The 20,301-nt window shown below is 38.5% G+C and overlaps 2 protein-coding genes across 8 annotated transcripts in view; one reads left to right on the forward strand and one right to left on the reverse strand.

Annotated features, from left to right (window-relative positions):
- Positions 1-1,475: 1,475 nt before the first annotated feature.
- Positions 1,476-20,301, reverse strand: part of LOC119074017 (HEAT repeat-containing protein 5B) — a 28,794-nt gene continuing 9,968 nt past the window's right edge. Inside the window, exons 1-15 of one of the 7 annotated variants that reach the window (XM_037179988.1) lie at positions 18,007-18,294; positions 9,336-9,504; positions 9,056-9,267; positions 8,398-8,995; positions 7,870-8,339; positions 7,521-7,807; positions 7,206-7,458; positions 6,820-7,144; positions 6,644-6,676; positions 4,695-6,449; positions 4,507-4,628; positions 4,275-4,420; positions 2,536-4,209; positions 2,235-2,249; positions 1,476-2,146 (exon numbers count right to left, since the gene is read on the reverse strand). In XM_037179988.1, coding sequence (XP_037035883.1) covers positions 1,815-2,146; positions 2,235-2,249; positions 2,536-4,209; positions 4,275-4,420; positions 4,507-4,628; positions 4,695-6,449; positions 6,644-6,676; positions 6,820-7,144; positions 7,206-7,458; positions 7,521-7,807; positions 7,870-8,339; positions 8,398-8,995; positions 9,056-9,267; positions 9,336-9,461 — 6,348 coding nt within the window. In that variant the 5' untranslated portion in view covers positions 9,462-9,504; positions 18,007-18,294 and the 3' untranslated portion in view covers positions 1,476-1,814. Of the gene's footprint in view, positions 2,147-2,234; positions 2,250-2,535; positions 4,210-4,274; positions 4,421-4,506; positions 4,629-4,694; positions 6,450-6,643; positions 6,677-6,819; positions 7,145-7,205; positions 7,459-7,520; positions 7,808-7,869; positions 8,340-8,397; positions 8,996-9,055; positions 9,268-9,335; positions 9,505-11,065; positions 11,483-13,306; positions 13,325-18,006; positions 18,295-20,301 lie in introns of those variants that run through there. The other 6 variants (XM_037180004.1, XM_037179956.1, XM_037179996.1 and 3 more) reach the window with 6 other exon arrangements.
- On the forward strand, positions 10,224-10,893 carry LOC119074083 (cell death-inducing p53-target protein 1 homolog). The gene is made up of 2 exons (XM_037180043.1): positions 10,224-10,381; positions 10,447-10,893. The coding sequence occupies exons 1-2, from the start codon at positions 10,337-10,339 to the stop codon at positions 10,789-10,791; spliced, it is 390 nt and encodes a 129-aa protein (XP_037035938.1). The 5' UTR covers positions 10,224-10,336; the 3' UTR covers positions 10,792-10,893.

A 20,301-nucleotide genomic window follows, 5' to 3' on the forward strand; every position in this document is an offset into this window, starting at 1 on the left:
GGTCCGTTGTGGTAGGTAGCAAAAACTCAAAATTTTCGAGTAATTTTCATGGTAAACAATCACTCTTCAAATTTGATCGATCAAATTGCTTTGCATTTTCTAAAACGAATGCTGTAATAACTCATACAAATAAGTCACTTTACAACACTAAAATGAGTGCTGAAAAAGTCGTATTTCAATTCCCGGTCGCACAATAGTATTTTACATGACTAGGGATAAAAAGATGAAAAGTAGAGTTTTCGTGTGAATTATGTTGCTCCGAGGCGAAGCCGAGGTCAATAAACACACGGAAACGAGACTTTTCACTTTTTATTCCGAGTTATGTAATGAATTTTACATGCTAAGGGCGTCGAAAGACTTAAAATATGAAAATATGAAAAGTACGGTTTTCGACGTATGTAGCATGTAAAATACTATTTCAGCACACGACCCAATAGATTTGACTTTGCAGATCACGGTGAGCTTGAATTTTTTTTTATGCGACCTCTCGTGGACATGAAATGTTTTTAGTGGTTTTTGTAGAGTGCGGCACCTGTATAGCAGCTGTTTAGCCTGAGGTCTACGCTTTACAGCGATACCAATCATGACATTCATGACTACAAAAAAACATCTTTTATGAAGGAAAGTCATTCAACTAGATCGATGTGAATTTTAAAGGCTGTATCATACGTGGATTACTTTTATTTTCTGTCAAAAAGTATTTTTAGTTAATTTATATAATGTAAGGGGTTAATAAAAGGTCGAAGGATGAGTTTGTATTCCAATTTTCTACGTATAATGTCTCATTTTTTATTGAAACAACTATAATGTTGCAGAATTAGCTTAGAAAGGCTATTAGAGAAACGACAAACGAACCAAAAGGAAGGGTTGTTAATTTTTGACTCGAGATAGTGCAATTTACTCGTGGGTCCGATTTATAAAAAAACCTATTTCGAGTCAAAAATCCTCTCTCGACCTTTATTAACGCCTTAAATTATGTAAAATAACTAAAAATACTTTATAAGAGAAAATAAAAGTAATCTACGTATGATACAGCCTTTAAAATTCACAGCGACCTAGTTGAATGACTTTCCCACATAAAAGATGTTTGTTGGTAGTCATGAATGTCATGGTTGGTAACGCTGTAAAGCTTAGACCCCTTAGACCTCAGGCTAAACAGTAACTATATTTTTGTGATCAAACAAGTCACCAGTCCACACAGTCTTCGAAGCTTCTTGCAGGTCCCACAAAAACGAAAAATCGATCTAATTAAATAATTTTCCCATCGAAATATTTTCTTGTTATGTTATTCTTACTCTACAAAAACCACTAAAACCATTTCATGTCCACGAGAGGTCGAATAAATAATTTTTCGAGCTCACCGTGAGATACGAGCGAAGCGAGTTCGACATCTGTAAAATTCAGTTATTCCAATTAAAAGGTGTCAGAGTGAGAGATCACAACGAAAAAAGACATTTTCTATCGAAATAAAATTGTTAAAAAAAGTTCCAATTTATTCAAATTAAAAGTGTGGCGTTAGATCGTACAATTGTAATTGATTACATTTCATTTTTCCTAATTACAGAATTAACTTCGGTTACAAAACTTTCAGCGGAAATTATTTTAATTAAAAATGAAAATAAAACTAAATGCTGGATCCACAGACCATTCTATACAATAATGGAGTTGGTTGTTCCACTACTGTTTAATACGTAAATAATAAATTGAATCTGGGTGCATCAGCCACCACATACATTATAAATAACAATCTAACAACAATTTACAAATTTTTCTTTTTTTTTATAATTCCAATATTCTACTCACGGACGAAGAATCTACGAAAAATTACTAAAATCGGTTTTCAATTGAATCGTAGGCTTCGCTTGATTTACATTCGATTTATTGCTGTTGCTCTCATATTCGATTCTCTGCTTCTGATCGCTGACCACTTGATTGTTACGTATGGCTGTCTCTAATGTAGCCCGTAGTTCCGGCAACTGACTCATCAACGATTTGAATTCTTGCGGATATTTAGGACCGATTTTCATCAACCATTTCAGTGACTGATCGTGCAATTGTGTTCGGAATTTGGGTGCACTTTTTAGCTGATGAGCTTCCAGCAGATAGTTGATCAAAATCGGAACCAATAGCGTCAGCATCTGAATTCCTGTGAAAAAATTGCAAGTTTTTAGAAGGGAATGTAAATATGTTGATCGAGACGATGTTATGTAGAAGGCACACATGCGACAAATTACCTTGCATCAAGTTTCCTGCGATTGGCATGGTTAGTGCGGAAGAGATTTACATTAATTTTTGATAGACAAATTAGAGCAAGGGAGAACGCATTGGTATTTTCGACTTTCCTTCGAGGAAAGGTGAATTAAGTAGGGTCAAAAGTGACATGACACGACCAATAAAATGGCAAAAGTTCAAATACGATCCCTGCGCTAGCGCTGTAGTCCTTTGTAACCATTTTCCATATTTTATACGCAGGGATTGCATTTCTTTGCTGTGCTACAGTCAAGGACAAAATCAATTGAAATTTAATGCACTTACGATTCTGTGGCTCTGCTAACGATATCAAAGACTCGACAGTTGTCACACTCTCCAAAGTGATTGCCAATTCGAGTTCCGTTGTTGGATTCTTGGCTTTCTCCGTGTATAGTCCTTCAATGACCCGTGGTGCCAGCGCATGTATGTATGGAGTAGCAACCTTCAAATCCGTACCAAGGAAGATCGATCGCATTGTTTGAATGCACTTCATTTTCACGATCAAATTTTCATGTTGCAAGCAATGACGGAAATGATTGATGCACGGAAACTTCAAGCTTGGAGTTGATACCAGATTGGCTGGCGTATGACGAATGAACACAGCAATTGCGTACATCATTGTCACCTCGTCCACTTTAGTGTTATCACAACCGGTTTTGGTCAGGTCAATTATGGAAGCTAATGCGGACTGCAATAGTTTCTTCCATTGTGCGGCGGTACGATCATTGGAGGCATAACGATCCGTTGCGATTGATTTCAGGCAATGCAGAGCCGCTTTAATGGGTCCAGTGTTGGCAATGATCGTTTGATCGTCAGAGGATTTGGTAGCGATTTCTTTGATGACGCTGGTAGTGAGGTAAAGCAATGTCGGAAGTATTTGTGCGGCTCCTTGCGGTGAACACAGTTGAGTCAATCCCTCAAGACATTGTAGGGTTGATGCCACCAGCATTCCATTGTCTTCGCCCAATGAAAACGTACCGTTTGCATTGCATTTCAATTGCAGTTGATCGGAAGTAATTCGAGTGTTCGTTGACGGATTCATTGTGGGGATTTGACGAACGAATAGGCAGAGGCAGACTTCCATTACAGCGTACACATGTGATTGTCCAGGGATTATTTCACCCGATTCTCCGCCCTCACCCAATAAATCCAACTCTGTCGAAAGTTCGGTCTTCTGTTCGTTGTCATCGATATCTTTTAGCTTGGCTGCTTTCTCATTCTCAAGACATTCCTTTGCCCCGGAAATAGTTTCCTTCAACGTTTCAATGCACAGTAATTGGATCTCCAGACAGTCACGCGTTAATATCAACCGGTGAAGGACATTGCACAGTTCGACAGCCAAAGTTTTGTCCTTGAATAGCATTCGACGAGACCATGGACTACTTAGTATCGTATAAACTCCTCGGAGGCATGACACAACCGATTCGTGTTTCTCGCTCGACCGTGTACTGCACAGTGCTTCCATGCAAATTCCAAATATCAAATGGAAACGATCCGCACTCAAGCTGCCATGACTTATGACATTGCCACCATCTGATTCAGCATTGCCATTTTTGACGTCATCTGAAGTGTCTGACGTATCGAATCCACCGTCGTTCAACCATAATGCTGCAGCGTACAGTATTTGTGGCCATGAGGTTAAATAGTGCGGCTTGGACGAATTCATTGTCTCATTTGTGTAGAACGAACCGCCATGCGGTAATTGATTAGCAAATTCGGATGGAAGCAACAGCAAGGCATGATCCTTTAAAGCAGCCAACCAATTCTGAGACAAGTTGTCGAGTTCAGGTTTTACCAATGACAGAAGACTTTCACCCTGGCTCTCGAAATCACCGAAATCACCATTATCATTGTCTGTGTTAATTGGACTGGACGTTGATGCCGTCGTTGTGGTTGTGTACGTAGTGGTTGATGTGGACAATTTCTTCGATATTAGACTTGCAGGAGACGAACCGTTGCCTGTAAATGAATGGTTGAATGCAAAACACATTTCGAGTTAATTGATTCGCTCGATCCGAACTCACCAATCATGGCTACAATGTACACTTCAGCCCATGCTTTTAAGATGCTGAGCTTTTCTAGCGTCGCCATGCTTTCGTTATACAGTTGAGTGCTGTTCGTTTTCGATTGCAGTTTGGACAAACTGACAACAAGCAATTGATGGACACGCCTGAAAAGGTTTGAGAAAATGAGTAACTCTGGAACATAGTGCGCATACCGACGAAAAACGCTCCATTGATAGGACAATAAGTTTACCTTAGGTCATTCAAATCTCTTGCAACACCCGACCCAATCCATGCTGAACAGACTTCGCAAGCAGCAGCAGTAACATGTGATGGAGTATCAACTGAAAATGCTGGACGTAGCGCAGCTCCCACCTATTTTGAGAATTTTTTTTAAATTTTTTTTTTAAACTAAAATGCCAGGACACCACTACTTCGTACCTGTGCCTGGAATTGTTCCAGCAGCAAATGTCCGGGAAACTCTGGTTCTGGCACCCGAGCAAATTTATCGATTACTTCCTGCAATGTTTTCAACCCTTCCAATCGCAGCTGATCGGAATGACTTGTTGCCGCCATAAAAGCCATCCGAATCAAATCGGACAGATGCAAAATCAAATAGTCACTCGACTTGGACTTGGTCATTTGCATTTCCTTCGCTTGAATCAAATCGAAATGGATGGGATTGGCCGATTCACACGTTGAAATAATTTTGCGAATGCATTCGGCAGCGAATACACGTGTCGGCCAGCGTGGTTGTACAGCCGGATGGGTGGTTTCTTTCTCCTCAATGTGGAAATCTTCCACATCGTCGTCATTGTCATTATCGTCGTCGTCGTCATCATTTAGGTTCACAGTTTCTTTAACGACAGCCTCTTCACCGATATTGTCGGTAGTCACCGTCAATACATTCTTGCACAATCCCAACCACTGAGACAGATTGTCTGAAGCCAACATTTGAAGCATTGACGTCAACGTGTCGTGAATGTTTTTGATCATTTCACTGTCCGTTTCTGTATCGAGCATTCCGAACAAAACGCCGGGCAGGCCTGCATCAGTCATCACAAATCGACTATCTTCATCCGAACTTAATGTCAAAGCGTGTTCGCACACTTCTTTCGCTTCACGTTGGGCCAACTGGCGAAGACAGGAAACAGCTGCTTTACGTAGCACCAAATAGTTACTCGACAATGTTTTACACAGAGACGGCACCAATGAAGACAAATTGACGTGCCGGGGAGCGAATAGATGTAATTGTTGTAAACAACCAGTAGCTTCTGCTTGTACTAGCGGATCGAAGTGTGATTGCATAATTGCACAGGCACATAGAAACGAAGATCTCATCGTTGTTATGGAAGTTGTGTTTCCTTGCAGTTCGGGTCCCATTGTGGTCAAAACCGCAGACAAAACTCGTCCAATGCACTGGTGAACATCGACGAACGATTGTGGCACAGTCAGTAGCAATTTGATGGATAGAGACAATGTTGGCTCTATGTAACTCCGGAACATCGGTCCACCCGATTCAGCTATCAACGAAAGCGCATACAATGCCCAAACTTGAACGATTGGCGAACTTCCAGACGTTCCGTCCTGTGCTAACGCAAGTAGAATTGATACGCTGGTGTTGAGATGCTGTGACGATCCCATTCCACCAACATTTTTGTGCAAACACCCCAGCGCAAGCGAATGACCTGTTCTAGTTATGACATCTCGAGCCGATTTCAACCTATCGAAACTGGTCTGTGATAATTCCGCCGTGAATTTCGAATCGGAAATAACTTGAGCCATGCGTCCGGATGCTTCGCCAGCTGCACATTTCAGTATGGAATTCGGACTGACCAAAGCTGCTAAAATCAGACTCGTGGCCGATTTTTGAACGTCTTCCTGTCCAATGGAAGATTTTGTTTCGTTCAATCCCTTCAGACCGCACAGAAGTGCGGCGAATATGTTCATTTGAACGGCCTCCTGCCGTGAACTCTTCGACTGTCGAATGCAGTCGGCGAAATGGTTGAACATGGTGACTCGGTGTTTGTTGGCCGAACGGGAGAATATTTGGCCGAACAATGTTACTGACATGTCGATGACAGCAACGCCGAGTGGAAGTGGACCGGGAAATAATTCGGTTTTCGGCAGAGGCCGATACAGACAACAGTGATCGTGTTCCAGTGCACCCGAACCAGCGGCACTGTTGGGCTGAAGCTGTAACATGCAGAAAGAAAACAAATTTAGCTCCGGTTTCAAGGTCAGTCTGTGCATCAATCTAAATTCAAGAGCGCTTCGTGGCTGAGCACGAAATGAAATTATAAAACGCGAAATCAATCTAAAATCAAAAAGCAGAAACTGAACAAATGCTACAAATAGTTGGTGTGTTAAATTGGTCACTCCCAACTTACGTGTTCCCCGCTGGGTTTTCGATTTGGTTCCATCTTGAACGAAAAAGGATAATTTTGAAAAAAACGTAAAATCAATGAAGATCAAGGTCTCATCAAGTTTAGGTTTTTTTTAGTCGGTTTGGACAGTATACTACTCACAGACATATAAAAAGAGTAAACTTAAAGTAATGACCCACCTGATCTTCAATAGTTTTGTGATCGTTTTCCTGCAACCATGTCCCGAGTATAACCGAATCGTCTGCATGACATAAATTCCTTAGCAACGAATTGGTGGTGTTTGCTGGATTGTCGGCCAGCGTAAATTCAGCGACTAACATCTGCAAAAGATGCGTGAACTTGTTGTATTTCTTCGTGTCGCCTTGGCAAATGTTTGGAAGATGAGTGAAGAAAAATTCCAAAATGTTTGGCGGCAGCAATGACAACGTTTCGTACAGTCGAAGACGCACCATTGCTGCTGGAGCTTTTAGGTGTTGTCCGTAGGTCTTTAGCACAACTGAAAGGCTGAAAAGAACAGACCCAACAATCAGAACCGTGACCATAACACATCCAGTGTTGAACTTACTCGACGAGCATTGTTAAAGCACTATCCAATGGTTTCAGAAAGCGTTTCGTGATGTCTTCCGTCAAAAGCTCCGAACAATGCAACAGAAAACTGTGCATCACCGACAATGCACCAGCTCTTCCTTCAAGCGTAACTTGCCAGGTGAAAGCATCTCCACGGGCTTTTTCTGATCTCAGTTCTTTTTCCGATTGTGGGAACGAATACCTCCACAGTAGCAACATTCTCGGCAGCAATCCTTTGCAAACGGGAACGCCTGGCGACAAGGAATGGAAAATATTTTTTGAATGGAAATAATTTGGAGAGTGGCTTTTGTACCTAATGTCATTATTGCACCGATCAACAGCCATCCGGCCTGTATGCGATTCAAAGAAAGCCTCGAATTTTGACTGGCCGATCGAAGCAATTCCTCGGCAGTATTGAACACAACCTTTCCTTTTGTGTGTGGTATTCCCAGCGGAGACTGGCTGACACTACCAAGCACAGCTGCCAAAGCACTACTATATCCAGAAATTGCTTCCGGTGATGCACGCATGGTTTCAATCGCATCGACAAAACGATCAATCAACAATGTTATTTGACTGGGACACGCTACGCAAATACATCTGTCGCGATATACGTTCTTGATTAGTCTTTGCGTTCGGATATTCACACAGAAAAGTATTACCTCAAACACCAAGCGGCCGACAATCGAGCTGCCGAACACAGGTGCACGAGAACCGCACACGTTGCATCGATCATATTCAGAGATTGATCGGTCAATAAAACTTGTGCCGTCGTACCTAAGCTAAGTATGAGACTACCCAACTCTTGTAGCGCACAGACCAATAAATGCTGGCTGAACAATGTTTCCTGATTGGAATCCTTGGCATTTTCCGGATTGAAGTCAATTGTGTTCATTTGTTTCGCTATTATCAAGACCAATTCCTTGCATGCCGATGTCTGTGCCTTCTCGCCAAGCATTTTACCGATCACAGAACGTAAGATAAAGTTTATGCATTTCCGTGAATACACTGCGTCTACGTGTGATGATGCTGCTTTCGGATTAGCAACCAAATCCAAGACGTGAACAAGAAAGGCTTGAAGATTTCGCTCCAACCATGCCCCGCCCATAACACGAACGAAAATCACGTATGCCTGCAAAGAAACGATACTTAATCGACTGATCACATTGTGGCTTTGTCGTTGTATTTACGTGTGTAACTCCAACCCTAACTTCGCGGTTGACTCCCGAACTTCCTTTAATCATTTCGCCGGTGCCTTTTAAGAACGACACACCGCCTCTCAGAAATCCGGACATTAAAAGACCAAATGCTTCGTCCAGTGATGTTGGTCGAAATGTTTTTGACGATTGTAACGGTTGACCTGGTCTTGCAGGTTTTTGCGTACAAGCAATTAGGTTACCCAATAAATTAGCAACAGCACAACGAACTTCGTAGTTGCTGCCATCGAACGCTCGGAAACACAGAGTCGCCACACTTTCCACTTCGGTTGTGTACAAAAATGGCGCATGATTGACCATTTCTAGCAAGCATTTCGCAGCAGCTACACGTACAGCCATAACCCGATCGGTTAAGCACAATTTTGTGGCTTTATAAATGTCTTTGTGCACATTCGATATAGCCGTTCCCATGCCAGCACACACCTTCTCCAGCGTAATCATTATCTCAATTCTCATCTGAGATTCGGCCCCTTTCAATGACCGAATCAATATCTGAACGGTCTCTTCGTACGATCGGCCCATCATGCGTCCGAGTTTCTCGTACATGGAACCAACACAACAGATGGCCGAACTGATCAGACAAAAATCGAAATTATGGATCAAGCGGTTGACAACAACATTTTCAACTTACAGTTTTGTCGGCAGAAAGCTCGGCGAATCATCCCTATTCTTCAATATATCGTTGCATTTATTGACCGTATCAAACAGCAGAAAGGTGTCACCAACTGAGAACAAAGTTGCTAAGCAGCTTGCGATCAATTTTCTCGTCGGTGGGCCAGGAGAGCCTTGAATGTGTGTAGTTAATTGTTCGACCAGTTTCTTTTGGCATTCCTTTATGTCGGACTAAATTTGAGTGGATTGATTAGAATGGGAGAACTGAGTTTTCGTTCCAATGTGTGTTCTCGTCATACCTTGTGAGCAGCCACCAAAACTTTGTCTAAAAATCGAAGCCATTCAAACACAAAAACGGGCTTTTTATGCTCGGGAATTTGTTTGAACGCTTCTTCGTTTAATGTTAAACTATGCGATAGCTCCATGTTGACTGTTGTGCATTCGGTTGGTGAGGAAGTTACAAATTTACTGTAATCAATTTGGAAAAGATATCATTTGTTGGTGCACTACAGAGGCATGCAGCGATAAAGTTATACACACAAGAGAAAGTGATTGTTAAATGGGGACATTTATAAAGGTGGTCCGCAATTCAGTGCTGTCAGACAGAGAAGTATGGATTTTTGGAAGTTTATTACATCCTTTACATCCTATTAGGGGGAATTTAGGAGGGTCAGTCATACGAATTGACACCTCAGAAGTTCGTATTTATGGAGTTATCAATGATTTAAGACCTGTATGGCAACACTGAATGGCGGACGTCCTGTATTAATGTCACTAATGTGTTAATTCCAGTAAAATTGTGAGGCAATTTGTCGAAACACCTGAAACCAAACTCAATTTCAGCGGATTATGTGAAGTTCAAGGGGAAAATATTCTCAATTTTTTCCACGCAATGACTCGTAGTAACTGAAAGCAATACCTCTCGTACTCGCGTAATGAATTCTCAATGGAAAAATCAAATGATTCATCCACCGCGATACGTCACCAAGTTCGAACTGTTTAAATACAGCCACCACGTGACGTATTAATAGAAATCGGCCAAAATGAGAAAAATATTTGCACGCGGAAAAAGTTAATTAATTTGAACGGAATTTTTTCCCATCAAAATTACGAGAAATAAACACTCAAATTACCAATTTAAATTGCAATTTTTGTAAATTGAAAAAAACTTCACCAGACACGATTGACGCAATTAACGCAAGCATAAAATTCACTCCATCCAGACAGTATAAAAGATCAAGCTTCGTTGAGTAAAGTATCAGTTGCTTAGACGACATTCGTTGTAAAAGTAAAATTCAAAATGAAGAACTTCTCCCTCTTGATTGGTTTGATAGTTTCGGTTGCGGTAAATCTTTTGTTTCAGATAAATTTGAGATTTTTTTTAAATAAAATTTGTCAATCAAATTTTAGGCCGTACAGTGTCACTCATCGGAATCGGATAGCAGATATTCCGTAGAAAGCTGGGATCGTTCGGATGAATACCGTTATCCACTATATCCAAACATTTTACCTGCACCATTCCCTCAACCACGTCCACAACAACCATACCCAGGCCAACAATATCCACCACAACAACAATATCCACCACAACAATACCCACCACAACAATATCCACCACAACAATACCCACCACAACAATATCCACCACAACAACAATATCCACCTCAACAACAATATCCACCACAACAACCAGCTGTGCAACCATACCCAGCTCCACAACCAGCTGTATCTCAACCCGCAGTTCCAGGCAAATAAATGTAGCGAAGTTTTGAAATTCTAAGCTATATTGTCACGGTGAAGATTGTGATTTCTATGCATTCGATCTTTTAGGAATTAAAGAGTCTCCTGCGACCGTAATAATTGTCTTTTTGAATTAAATACGGCGTTGATCAAACACAAGACTCCTCCTATTCGGCGCTGTTATAAATTAATTTCTTCCGAATTCTTTTCCTTTTAATTCGGTTAAATAAATATCTTAATTGGTCTCATGTTTAAATATACACGTATCTCTAATGTAAGATTTATTTACCTGCGTGCTTCATCCAATATTCGTTGAAGGAACGAATATCTTGTACTTTTATTGTTATTTACATTATCCATGATTTCCCGGGTTTCCGTAATACTTGTGTATCCCTCACGATGTCTATTTATATCAAACAAAAAATGAACACAACACACACTTTCACCTAACGAACGTTTATGCAGCTAACACCGAAATTTTTATTTATCTTTTCATATCTTTATCACACTCAGTTCATGGATCAATGAATTCGTTCTTTTAACACTTAATGAATTATACAAACGATTCAGTTCTTTTCAAAGAATCAAAAATGAGTCAATTTGATGTTTTATTAATTGGTTACACAGAGGGAACATGTGAATCGATATAATCGAGATTGTCTTCCCGACTAGACTAGCTGACATAATATTTCAGTTTAAGCAACAAAAACAAAGTAATTTTGAGAAGAATTTGGTGAACAACAGAGGATAGTTAAAAAAATGCGTCTGCCCACTACATTAGATATGAGATAGTAAAGTATAAAAATGACGAATACACTCAACAGAAGGCGTCTTTTAACCGATGAACGTGCAGTTTATACTGAATGGTTATTTTTAAAAAAATATTTAAAATCGAGACAATTTTGCCTTGTTCTCGTGACTTTTTTTTATTGTTTTTATTTCTTTTGCGTATCTTCGTGCTTTGCCGGGTCGTAAACTCGTGAGAAAAGCTGCGCATTGTGTGACTGTTAATCTTAACATCTCAAGACATATTTAAAAGTCTTCTGAAATGATGTAAGCTCAAGGAAGTAATTCTTTAGGTTACTACATATCGTTATGGGGACGGGCGTGAATAATAATAGTTATTTGTGTACCTAGGGAAGAGAACAGGAAATTCCAACAAGAGTTTAAGAGCGAAGTACACTCGAGTTGGAGTTTCCTATTTTCTTCCTGAGGTGAACACAACGTTTTTCATATGTTCGACAAGTGATTTACCGTTTTTCTCCACGAAACAAAAACATCAATTTGTTACACCACTGCAATTCAAGCAAAAGTGATAATTGTCGACAGCTGCCAAAGTGAGATCTTTTTGTAGGAAATTAATTTTTACATTTGTTTGATAACTGTCCAGCTTTAGTACCCCATTTAGAGTACCATGTCTGAAGTGCGTTAGTTACACCATTTTTCCAAATAAAATCAAATGTGACACTTCGGGGTAGAATATTTCTATTTTCTCCACTGTCAAAACAAGATCGCCCCTGCTCTGTCATCAGACAAAGCGTCAATAAAACATTAAATTCTGATTCTCATTTGAGTGGAGGAAATTAGGTTAATCACACCGCACACATGAAAAGGCGTTCAAATCACTTCCTCAAATGTTAAATGCAGGAACGTAATAAATAACATTTGAGTAAGAAAACCGGTATTTTTGACAACAAAGATATTATTGGGTTCCTTAAAAACGAATTTGCATTTTCAGTACCTGCTTTATTATCAATGTGAAGAAACTAAAAAATTGCGATTGCATTCTCGTACTTGCCAACTCGCAATCGATAGTTACTCTACATACGTCATCGATTTCGTGGAAAGATAGTGTATGTGTATGAAGTGTTAATATGAATCGTGTATACGATTCATATGTATATGCTTTGGTCCCTCATAGTTAGAGGCAGTAAAATTTCAGCATGAATTTCCTTCAGTTGTTTTTCAGCTGATTCACACAAACAATCAAAACTTATTGTACGGCGTGTGCGTGTAGCTGTAGCAGCTTAAACTGTATAAACAGTTTTGATTGCATGTTTGGATCAGCTGAAAAACATCAAATCTATTCTGAAATTTTACGGCCTCTGACTGTAATCTAAATCGAATACATAAGTTGTTGTCGACAGTAACAACAAAATTAACGATGACCTCCGGTTAATGTGGTCGTCCAGAGGGGAAAGTAGTTCAAAATGAAGTAAAAGAAGATAATTGAACAATAGAAGTAGTAGATTCAAAAATTGTATGATAACATACACAAGCCGTTTCTGAAAGGCTGACAATTAACAATCGAAAGGCGAATCAACTATACTTCTAAATTCAAAATTACTATCGCAATTTAATTCATTGATGCAAAAAGAAGTTTTATTAACTAATTTCCCCCATTTCATCTTCATTACGTTCATTACTGTCGGATAATAAATATTTTTAATTGCTGTGCTATTTACAATCATGCATACCTCGATGAGGTATTACCTCATGTAAAGGATATAGCAAGATTTATTTATGTAACCTGCGTGCTTCATCCAATATGTTCGTTGAAGAAACGAATATCTTGTGTTTTTATTATTATTTACATTATCCATGACGTCTCTGCGTGTATCCTCCTTTTCACGTCGTCTATTTAATGTCGAACTAATGTTATTGCGTGTGCACGAGACCCACTTTCTTCTTAAACGGATATAGTTTTGTGCAGATTATATACACTGAAAGTGGTTCACTTTATTCTCATTTTTGTGGACCGATAAAATCTTTTCTTAGCACTAAATTATGGACACTGTGGGTTGACCCAAAAGATTTGTCATCAAAATAAAATGACCGATGGAAACAAGGGATTTCTATGACAGAATTCGAAATTCTTCGCTGTTTGGAGAATCATATCTCATCGATTCAAAGACGCAAGACAAATAAAACAAATCAAGAAAAATGCAAAACTGTCTCGTTCTTCAATGTTTTCTTAAAACATTATAAGAGGCACTCAGTATAATATGCGAGTATTAGTCATTCTTGTATATCTGATGTGGGCAGACGCATTTTTCACAGTCTTGTATAGTTCTCAAAAATTTTCACAAATTTGTTTTGTTTTTGTTGCATAAACTAAAACATAGTATAGGGTGTGCGCACCAGTCTCCCGACATGTACCAGTAGTCGAACACTTATTTTTCTTCAACGATAAACTTTTTTATGAAGAAAATAATAATAGGTGTTCGACTAATGATACAAGTTAGGTAACTGGTGGCGCCACTCTCGATGCATTACAATAAAGGATTCGCTCAGTTCCCCTGAATATTTTATTTAATTCGCTGTCTTGGTTAATTTTCCATTGAACACTGTCAGAGAATGAGACCAACACCCTGGTTTCAAAATTCCTAGTCTTACATCAATAGACACCTTCTCCTTTACTCTTTTAATAATTCTCTGTTTATCGATCTATTACCGCGCTATCAGTCATCGATTGGAAAGCGGATCAATGCAACTGTTTGGAATCGATGTTTTAACCACCCAGCCCGCCCTTGGCAACTAGGATCCCAACAAACCAGAAAAAAAAATATTTAAAAGAAAACGACCCAGCCCGAACTTATGTTTTTACTCTAACGAAAAGTTCATCAAAAGTATATCCGGGCTGGCTAATCCGGTACAGAAAGGTTCAACTTTTACAGGTTAGATCAAGCACAATAAATCAGATCGGATTTAAATTTGATTTTTTGAACCGCCCGAATTAACTTGAGTCTTGAAAAATCCGAACTCAGTCTACGACCGTGCCGGATCGGGCACTATGTTTTCGGCGGTCTGCACACCTCATTTTGGTCAGAAATTTCATCATGCAATCACTACGTTCGGCACCGTTTGAACGTGCTATTTACTGTAGGTATTGAAAGAAAACTGAAAAAATTGACTTTTCATGTATTCACCCCGGATCCGCTCCGGATCAATAAATTTTGCACGAAATATGACCTCTTCAATTTGCATTGATATTTCAAAGTCAACTTTTTATAAACAATCATTTCTTCAACATTTACATTCTACAGCACTGTGCTTCGGTTTATTGATGATGACGTGATATCTGAAGTGTAAGCACATTGTTTATGTTCACAATCAACTTTAAATGATTATTAATTGAAGAAGACTTTAAAAGAATTTCGATGAATATCTAATTAGAATTATGTTTGTGCAAACAGACGTCAACTATCTTTTCATATTACAATATTATCCTGGTCTGCACTTTATGGTTAACAAATTAAAACGAACGACGCAATTTTGTTAAAATCCCACAACTATTCACCCGGAGTGAAGATGAGACAATGCCGCGTCAAAGCCGAAACCACAGTCGGTCGACTTAGAACAAAAATATTTTTTTATGGAATGTATATAACAGCACCAGTGAATTAAACTGGAAAATAAAAGAAAAACGCATAGGAAATTGGTTACTTGCGCATAGTATTCGATTTCATAGTGGAAACATTTATCCTTTTATAGACATAGACATACTGTCGTGCCAAATGATTTTTTTTTTACTTGAGAAAATAATTTGTTTTGGCAAAAAAAGATATTTTTTTGCATAACAGAATTTCTTTGAAATCTGATAGTTTATTAACACCTCGACCACAAACATAAGAGAAAATATGAATATGAGGGTCATAGGGAAAAGATTTATTTTTATTGGGTAGAAATAACGACAATTGTGTGGTTAACCTGGGAATTGTGAGGCTTCCGTATCGCATAACAAGTATCCAAAAAAATAAAAGATAAAATTACTGACATGCTTTTGCACTTGCAGTGCATACAAAAATCAAGAATATGGTGAATTTTTTTTTGAATCGGACACACCATTTTTGTTTTCGGACGTTTATGGTGCTATCGATAGGGAGTTTCAAGGTGATTATTTCGTAGAAGAAGTTTTTTTTTAAACGACCTCTCCTCTCGGGGCGACTCTAAGAAAATTTGAATATTTCAAAATCATGACTTTTTCAGAAAAATTTTCTCCGAAATGAAACGACCCGGCCGGTTTTGATCTAATGGTAGTTTGTAGAGAATTGACAGACGATTCTAATAAAAGTATCGTCGAGTCGAAAGGTTGTAGCTGTGTGTTAGGGTGAGGCATTAAAGTACACCCAGAAAAAGAAAATTCATACAATACTCCGGGTATGTGTAAAATTCTACGGAAAGGTGGAATATACTTCATTAATGTATATGATACATGGTCAATGTCTTCTATACGCGGAACACGTTGAAAACGTAGTTACGTATTTCGATTGTCAGATTAGAATATTCATGTGTTACGTATTGTGGTGATACACGTGGAATATGAATAACTTACGAGTGGGACGGAAGCTAAACGCACATCAAGTATGCTAAACGTATATAGTGGATGCTGGTCTCAGACATTAAATTTGGATCATATTTATATTTCTTAACACGTTGAAGATAAACGACAAAAAAAATATTTCAGTAAATTAGAAAAATTCTCGTTAAAATACTTTCATTTTTTATTAAATAATTTCATTTTGATAACAAGTGTCCATAGCTATCTTGTCATCAAGTCGTAGCTAATTATGCGTGCTATATGAACTGCAATTCAATTATGTTAAAAAACGACATATCACCATTTGTGTGCGCAACGTTATAACGTGCTCTGCGTAACTTATACGCCACACACGTTTATGGCTTTCAAAGTACGCTTCAACAATACGAAATGTCCACCAACACTACTGTACTTCTACATCAGAAAGATCGTTGGCTCATGATTAAGAGGTCCCCGGTTCAATTCCCAAAGAAGTCAATTTTTAATTTGAGATATTTGTTACCAATAGCTGCTAAAATACATAAAAACTACTATAAACTGGTTAATATAGTGTAAATCGTAGGTAAATTCAATAAAATTCATATTTTTAAATCTCTGTCAAAGCGAAATACGTCTCCCACGTATTATATTCGAGCCCGCTGTATAACTACCTTACCACACTTTTTAACAGGTGGCACGAATGATATACGCATAGCAAGTAAGAAATTTCGCTCAGTGTACAATTTTATGGTTTTGTCAATGAGCACCCCAACCGATTTTTCATTTTATTGGCTTAAAATAAAGGCTAGCACATCCCATTTAACATATCAAGAAATTGGGAGGGATTTTTTTTCATTTTTTTTTTTAAATTTAAAAAAACTTTCTTATGGGTGCCCACATTCGTGAGATTTTTTATTTGGAATTCGATTAAAATAAAACCGTATGAATTGGGGGAATAAGATCCTGAATAGGTTTGTTAGAAAAGAGTTCTATTCATCCCACGGACCAACATAATGAGTTCGAGAAATGACATAATTGTCTTTTCACGACATAGTTATTTACTTTACTCTGTCGAGGTCTTTTCTATTTTGTGGAATACTTAGACATAAGTGCGCTTCAGCTATTTTTCAACTGGTACACTCATACAAACATTTGATAGTTGATTCGGAGCCTGAATCTGCTACTTCTTTTGTTGGTACAAAATCTTTTACTTCGTTTGTTTAAACATTATTTTCACTGCATAAGGTTATACCACTAACACGCGCGTGTGTGTAAATATTTCACTCGTTTAAGCACCTTTGTTTGTATGAGTAGACCAGCTGAAATACAGCTGAAGAAAATTCATATTTAAATTGCACTCACGTCCCTATAATACGCTCATCTTTAATGTAAACTTAAACTCTTCTTCTACGGCGCTACGTCTACTTTTGCCTTGGTGCAACAAAACAATAAAAGTACATCCAGACGTTCCATTGTTCCGCAGTATTATATCTAAATTTCTACTATGCGAATGTAAGGGAACACCGATCCACTCAATTTTTTTCAAAACCGGTCTTTGATACACGTCCAAATAAAATTGAGCCTCACTATTATTGGGAAATCTATACGCACGAAAGAGCGAATATTACAGGCCCGTGTACAGGCGATTAGTCAGTTAATTATGAAAATATTGTTATTGATTCCGGAAGTCACGTTTCTTTGATTCATTTTACATTTACATACGTGATGACCCGTCAACGTGAACTCTATATTTCCCCGCCCTCTGGACAATGAAAACTAGGTCAAGTCGAAGGTAATATTTCACCTGTTTCGACAAAATGTCTCTGAATGTGTGTTAGGGAACGAAACAATGCAACAAATTACGACAACCGAATATTTCGTTGATAAAAGGAATGAAAACAACAAACAACACTGAAAATTCACAATCTTACCGTCTTCAATTTTCCATAAAATCAATATCTATCGTATTGTTGTTGTAGGTTGTGGGTGTCTGGATCAATACACAAGGCTGTCTTTTCGGAATTTTTCCTTGACTTTGTTGTGCAATTCAATGCAGTCGCGTATCACTATCCGTCGTCGGTTGGAAGGTTTTCACACAAAAATAACAGACCGAAAATTATTGATAATTTGAATAAGTTCTTTAATATTAGAGGTGGATACACTCTCTCACGACATTTTTATTTATAATTAAATCGAATTTCGAAAGTTTAAACCAGTGACAGTTCTGAATTGTCAAATTGCTTCGAGAGGAGGCATATAAAATTAATAGCCGTGTACGTCATTGCTGTCAATCGCTGTAAAGGTCTCAAGGTTATATTTCACAAGGCTATAGGTTTGTTCCAAGGCCATATGAATTGTCAAATTTCATCCATATAACCATAATCTCAATAATACCTCCGTGTAGATCGCATAGGCGACGTTGGTCGATTTGTATGAAATATCACTTAAGCGACGTTGCTATGGATGAAATTGTCGTTGTTCGGGTTGTCAAAGTTCGGGTTTACAGTTACTTGGAACAAACCTATAGACGGTTGGGGAGGTCAGGCAGACCGTTATTTTATTAGATACGCGGGGACACACAAAACAGAATGCACCTACTATGAAATTGTTAAATTTCTGTGAGTCATCCGCGTATCTACATCTGGGAGACCTAATAACCAAAAATTATTATTGTTGACGAAATATTCGCAAGAGCGTTGATGTTATGGCTCTGTAGATGCTCTTGTTCGATTTCGGCCTGTCAAAAATCGTTTTTATAGTACGATGGAACAGACCTACACTAACTAATACACCAACTACACTTTTGAAGTGATCTTTTCCGACAATAATATTGTAGTTGAGTGAGTTAAGTTCTGAAGGCAGCGGGATTCGAACTTCAGTGGATTTTTTCCGCATATAAAATGTTTAGCAGACAATCTGGGTAGTTCGAGGAACCACTAGACAATTTTGCGGCCACTGAAAACTAGGTTCTAAAATAACAGGTTAAGAGGTCTCATAGTCTACTACCAATGACAATGGTGCCCAAATTTTCTAGTAATGCCTCCAAGATTTTGGAAGTGATTTTTATGTGTACTCAAAATCTCTAATGGAAAATATTCATTGAACCGTTAAAATTTGGGTGTTGACTACATTTGTAAGTGTTTTAACCTGTTCTTGCAGAACCTAGACTGAAGGTTACAATGTGTATGTATAGAAGTACATACTTACCTTTTTCGAATCGGTTGGTAGGTTTTTATCATAGAATTACATTCGAGAGGTATCATGTCAACGTTGTCATCTTATTGGCTCCCTTTGATCGACTGAGAGCGCTACTATGTCCTTCTGTATATTATTGATTTAACAGATATGACAAAACTTTTATGTTAATAATTCCTCTAGCTTTAGCAAAATGAATAATCCGAAAAATTTGTGATAACTTTGAGAGACCATCTCAGTAAGACAGTTTCCCAAAATTGTTCTTTACTAGGTTGAAGAACATACGCCACTAGAAACATAAGTTTCTAAGACGATTTCAAATAAAATAAAATCTTTCAGTTGCCTTCGTAGGTGTCTGAATTTGTTCTTTTATAACCTTGCTGTGATTGCTTATTCACTTTTGGTACAAACCTTACACAACCAACTTCAATCCCATGGACTTCAACTCATTTCGATGATTGTGGGAATTGTCATCCTGACAACCGCAAATTTCAGCGATGGCTCAGCCTGCGAGTCGGGCTTCTGAGCTCCAAAATTTAAAAAAAAAAACATTTGTTAAAACATATAGATTTTCGATCACATTGTCCATTGTTTGAATGAAGTGACAGAAGACCGACTTGCCGGTAACTTCAATCATTGACAGTCCTGTGAAATAATGCCCAAATCCACCCTTGTTTCATTAAATTTGTACACATCTCTGCCATTACTTTCGCCAACTGAATTGATCTATCAGAGCCTGAATTCGTTTACGGCATGCAGCGCAATGAGAGCAGTGTTTATTATCAAGGCTGTATACTTTAGGGAGGTCAGGCAGATACAGATACGCCGGTTACACACCACAAATGATGATAAAATGGCCGATGGTGAATCTTGTGATGATTCTCGTCGTCTTGTTGATGTGGTGAATTTGTTTATATGTAAAATCATCAGAAGTGGTGTGTTTGCGCGTATCTAATAAAATGCCGATCTGCGTCAATGAACATCAACACAAGGTATGGTCGAATGTCAAACTGTGTATGGAGCGGAGGACA

The sequence above is a fragment of the Bradysia coprophila genome, chromosome II (genome assembly GCF_014529535.1).
Source record: "Bradysia coprophila strain Holo2 chromosome II, BU_Bcop_v1, whole genome shotgun sequence".
In the NCBI taxonomy this organism is placed as follows: domain Eukaryota; kingdom Metazoa; phylum Arthropoda; class Insecta; order Diptera; family Sciaridae; genus Bradysia; species Bradysia coprophila.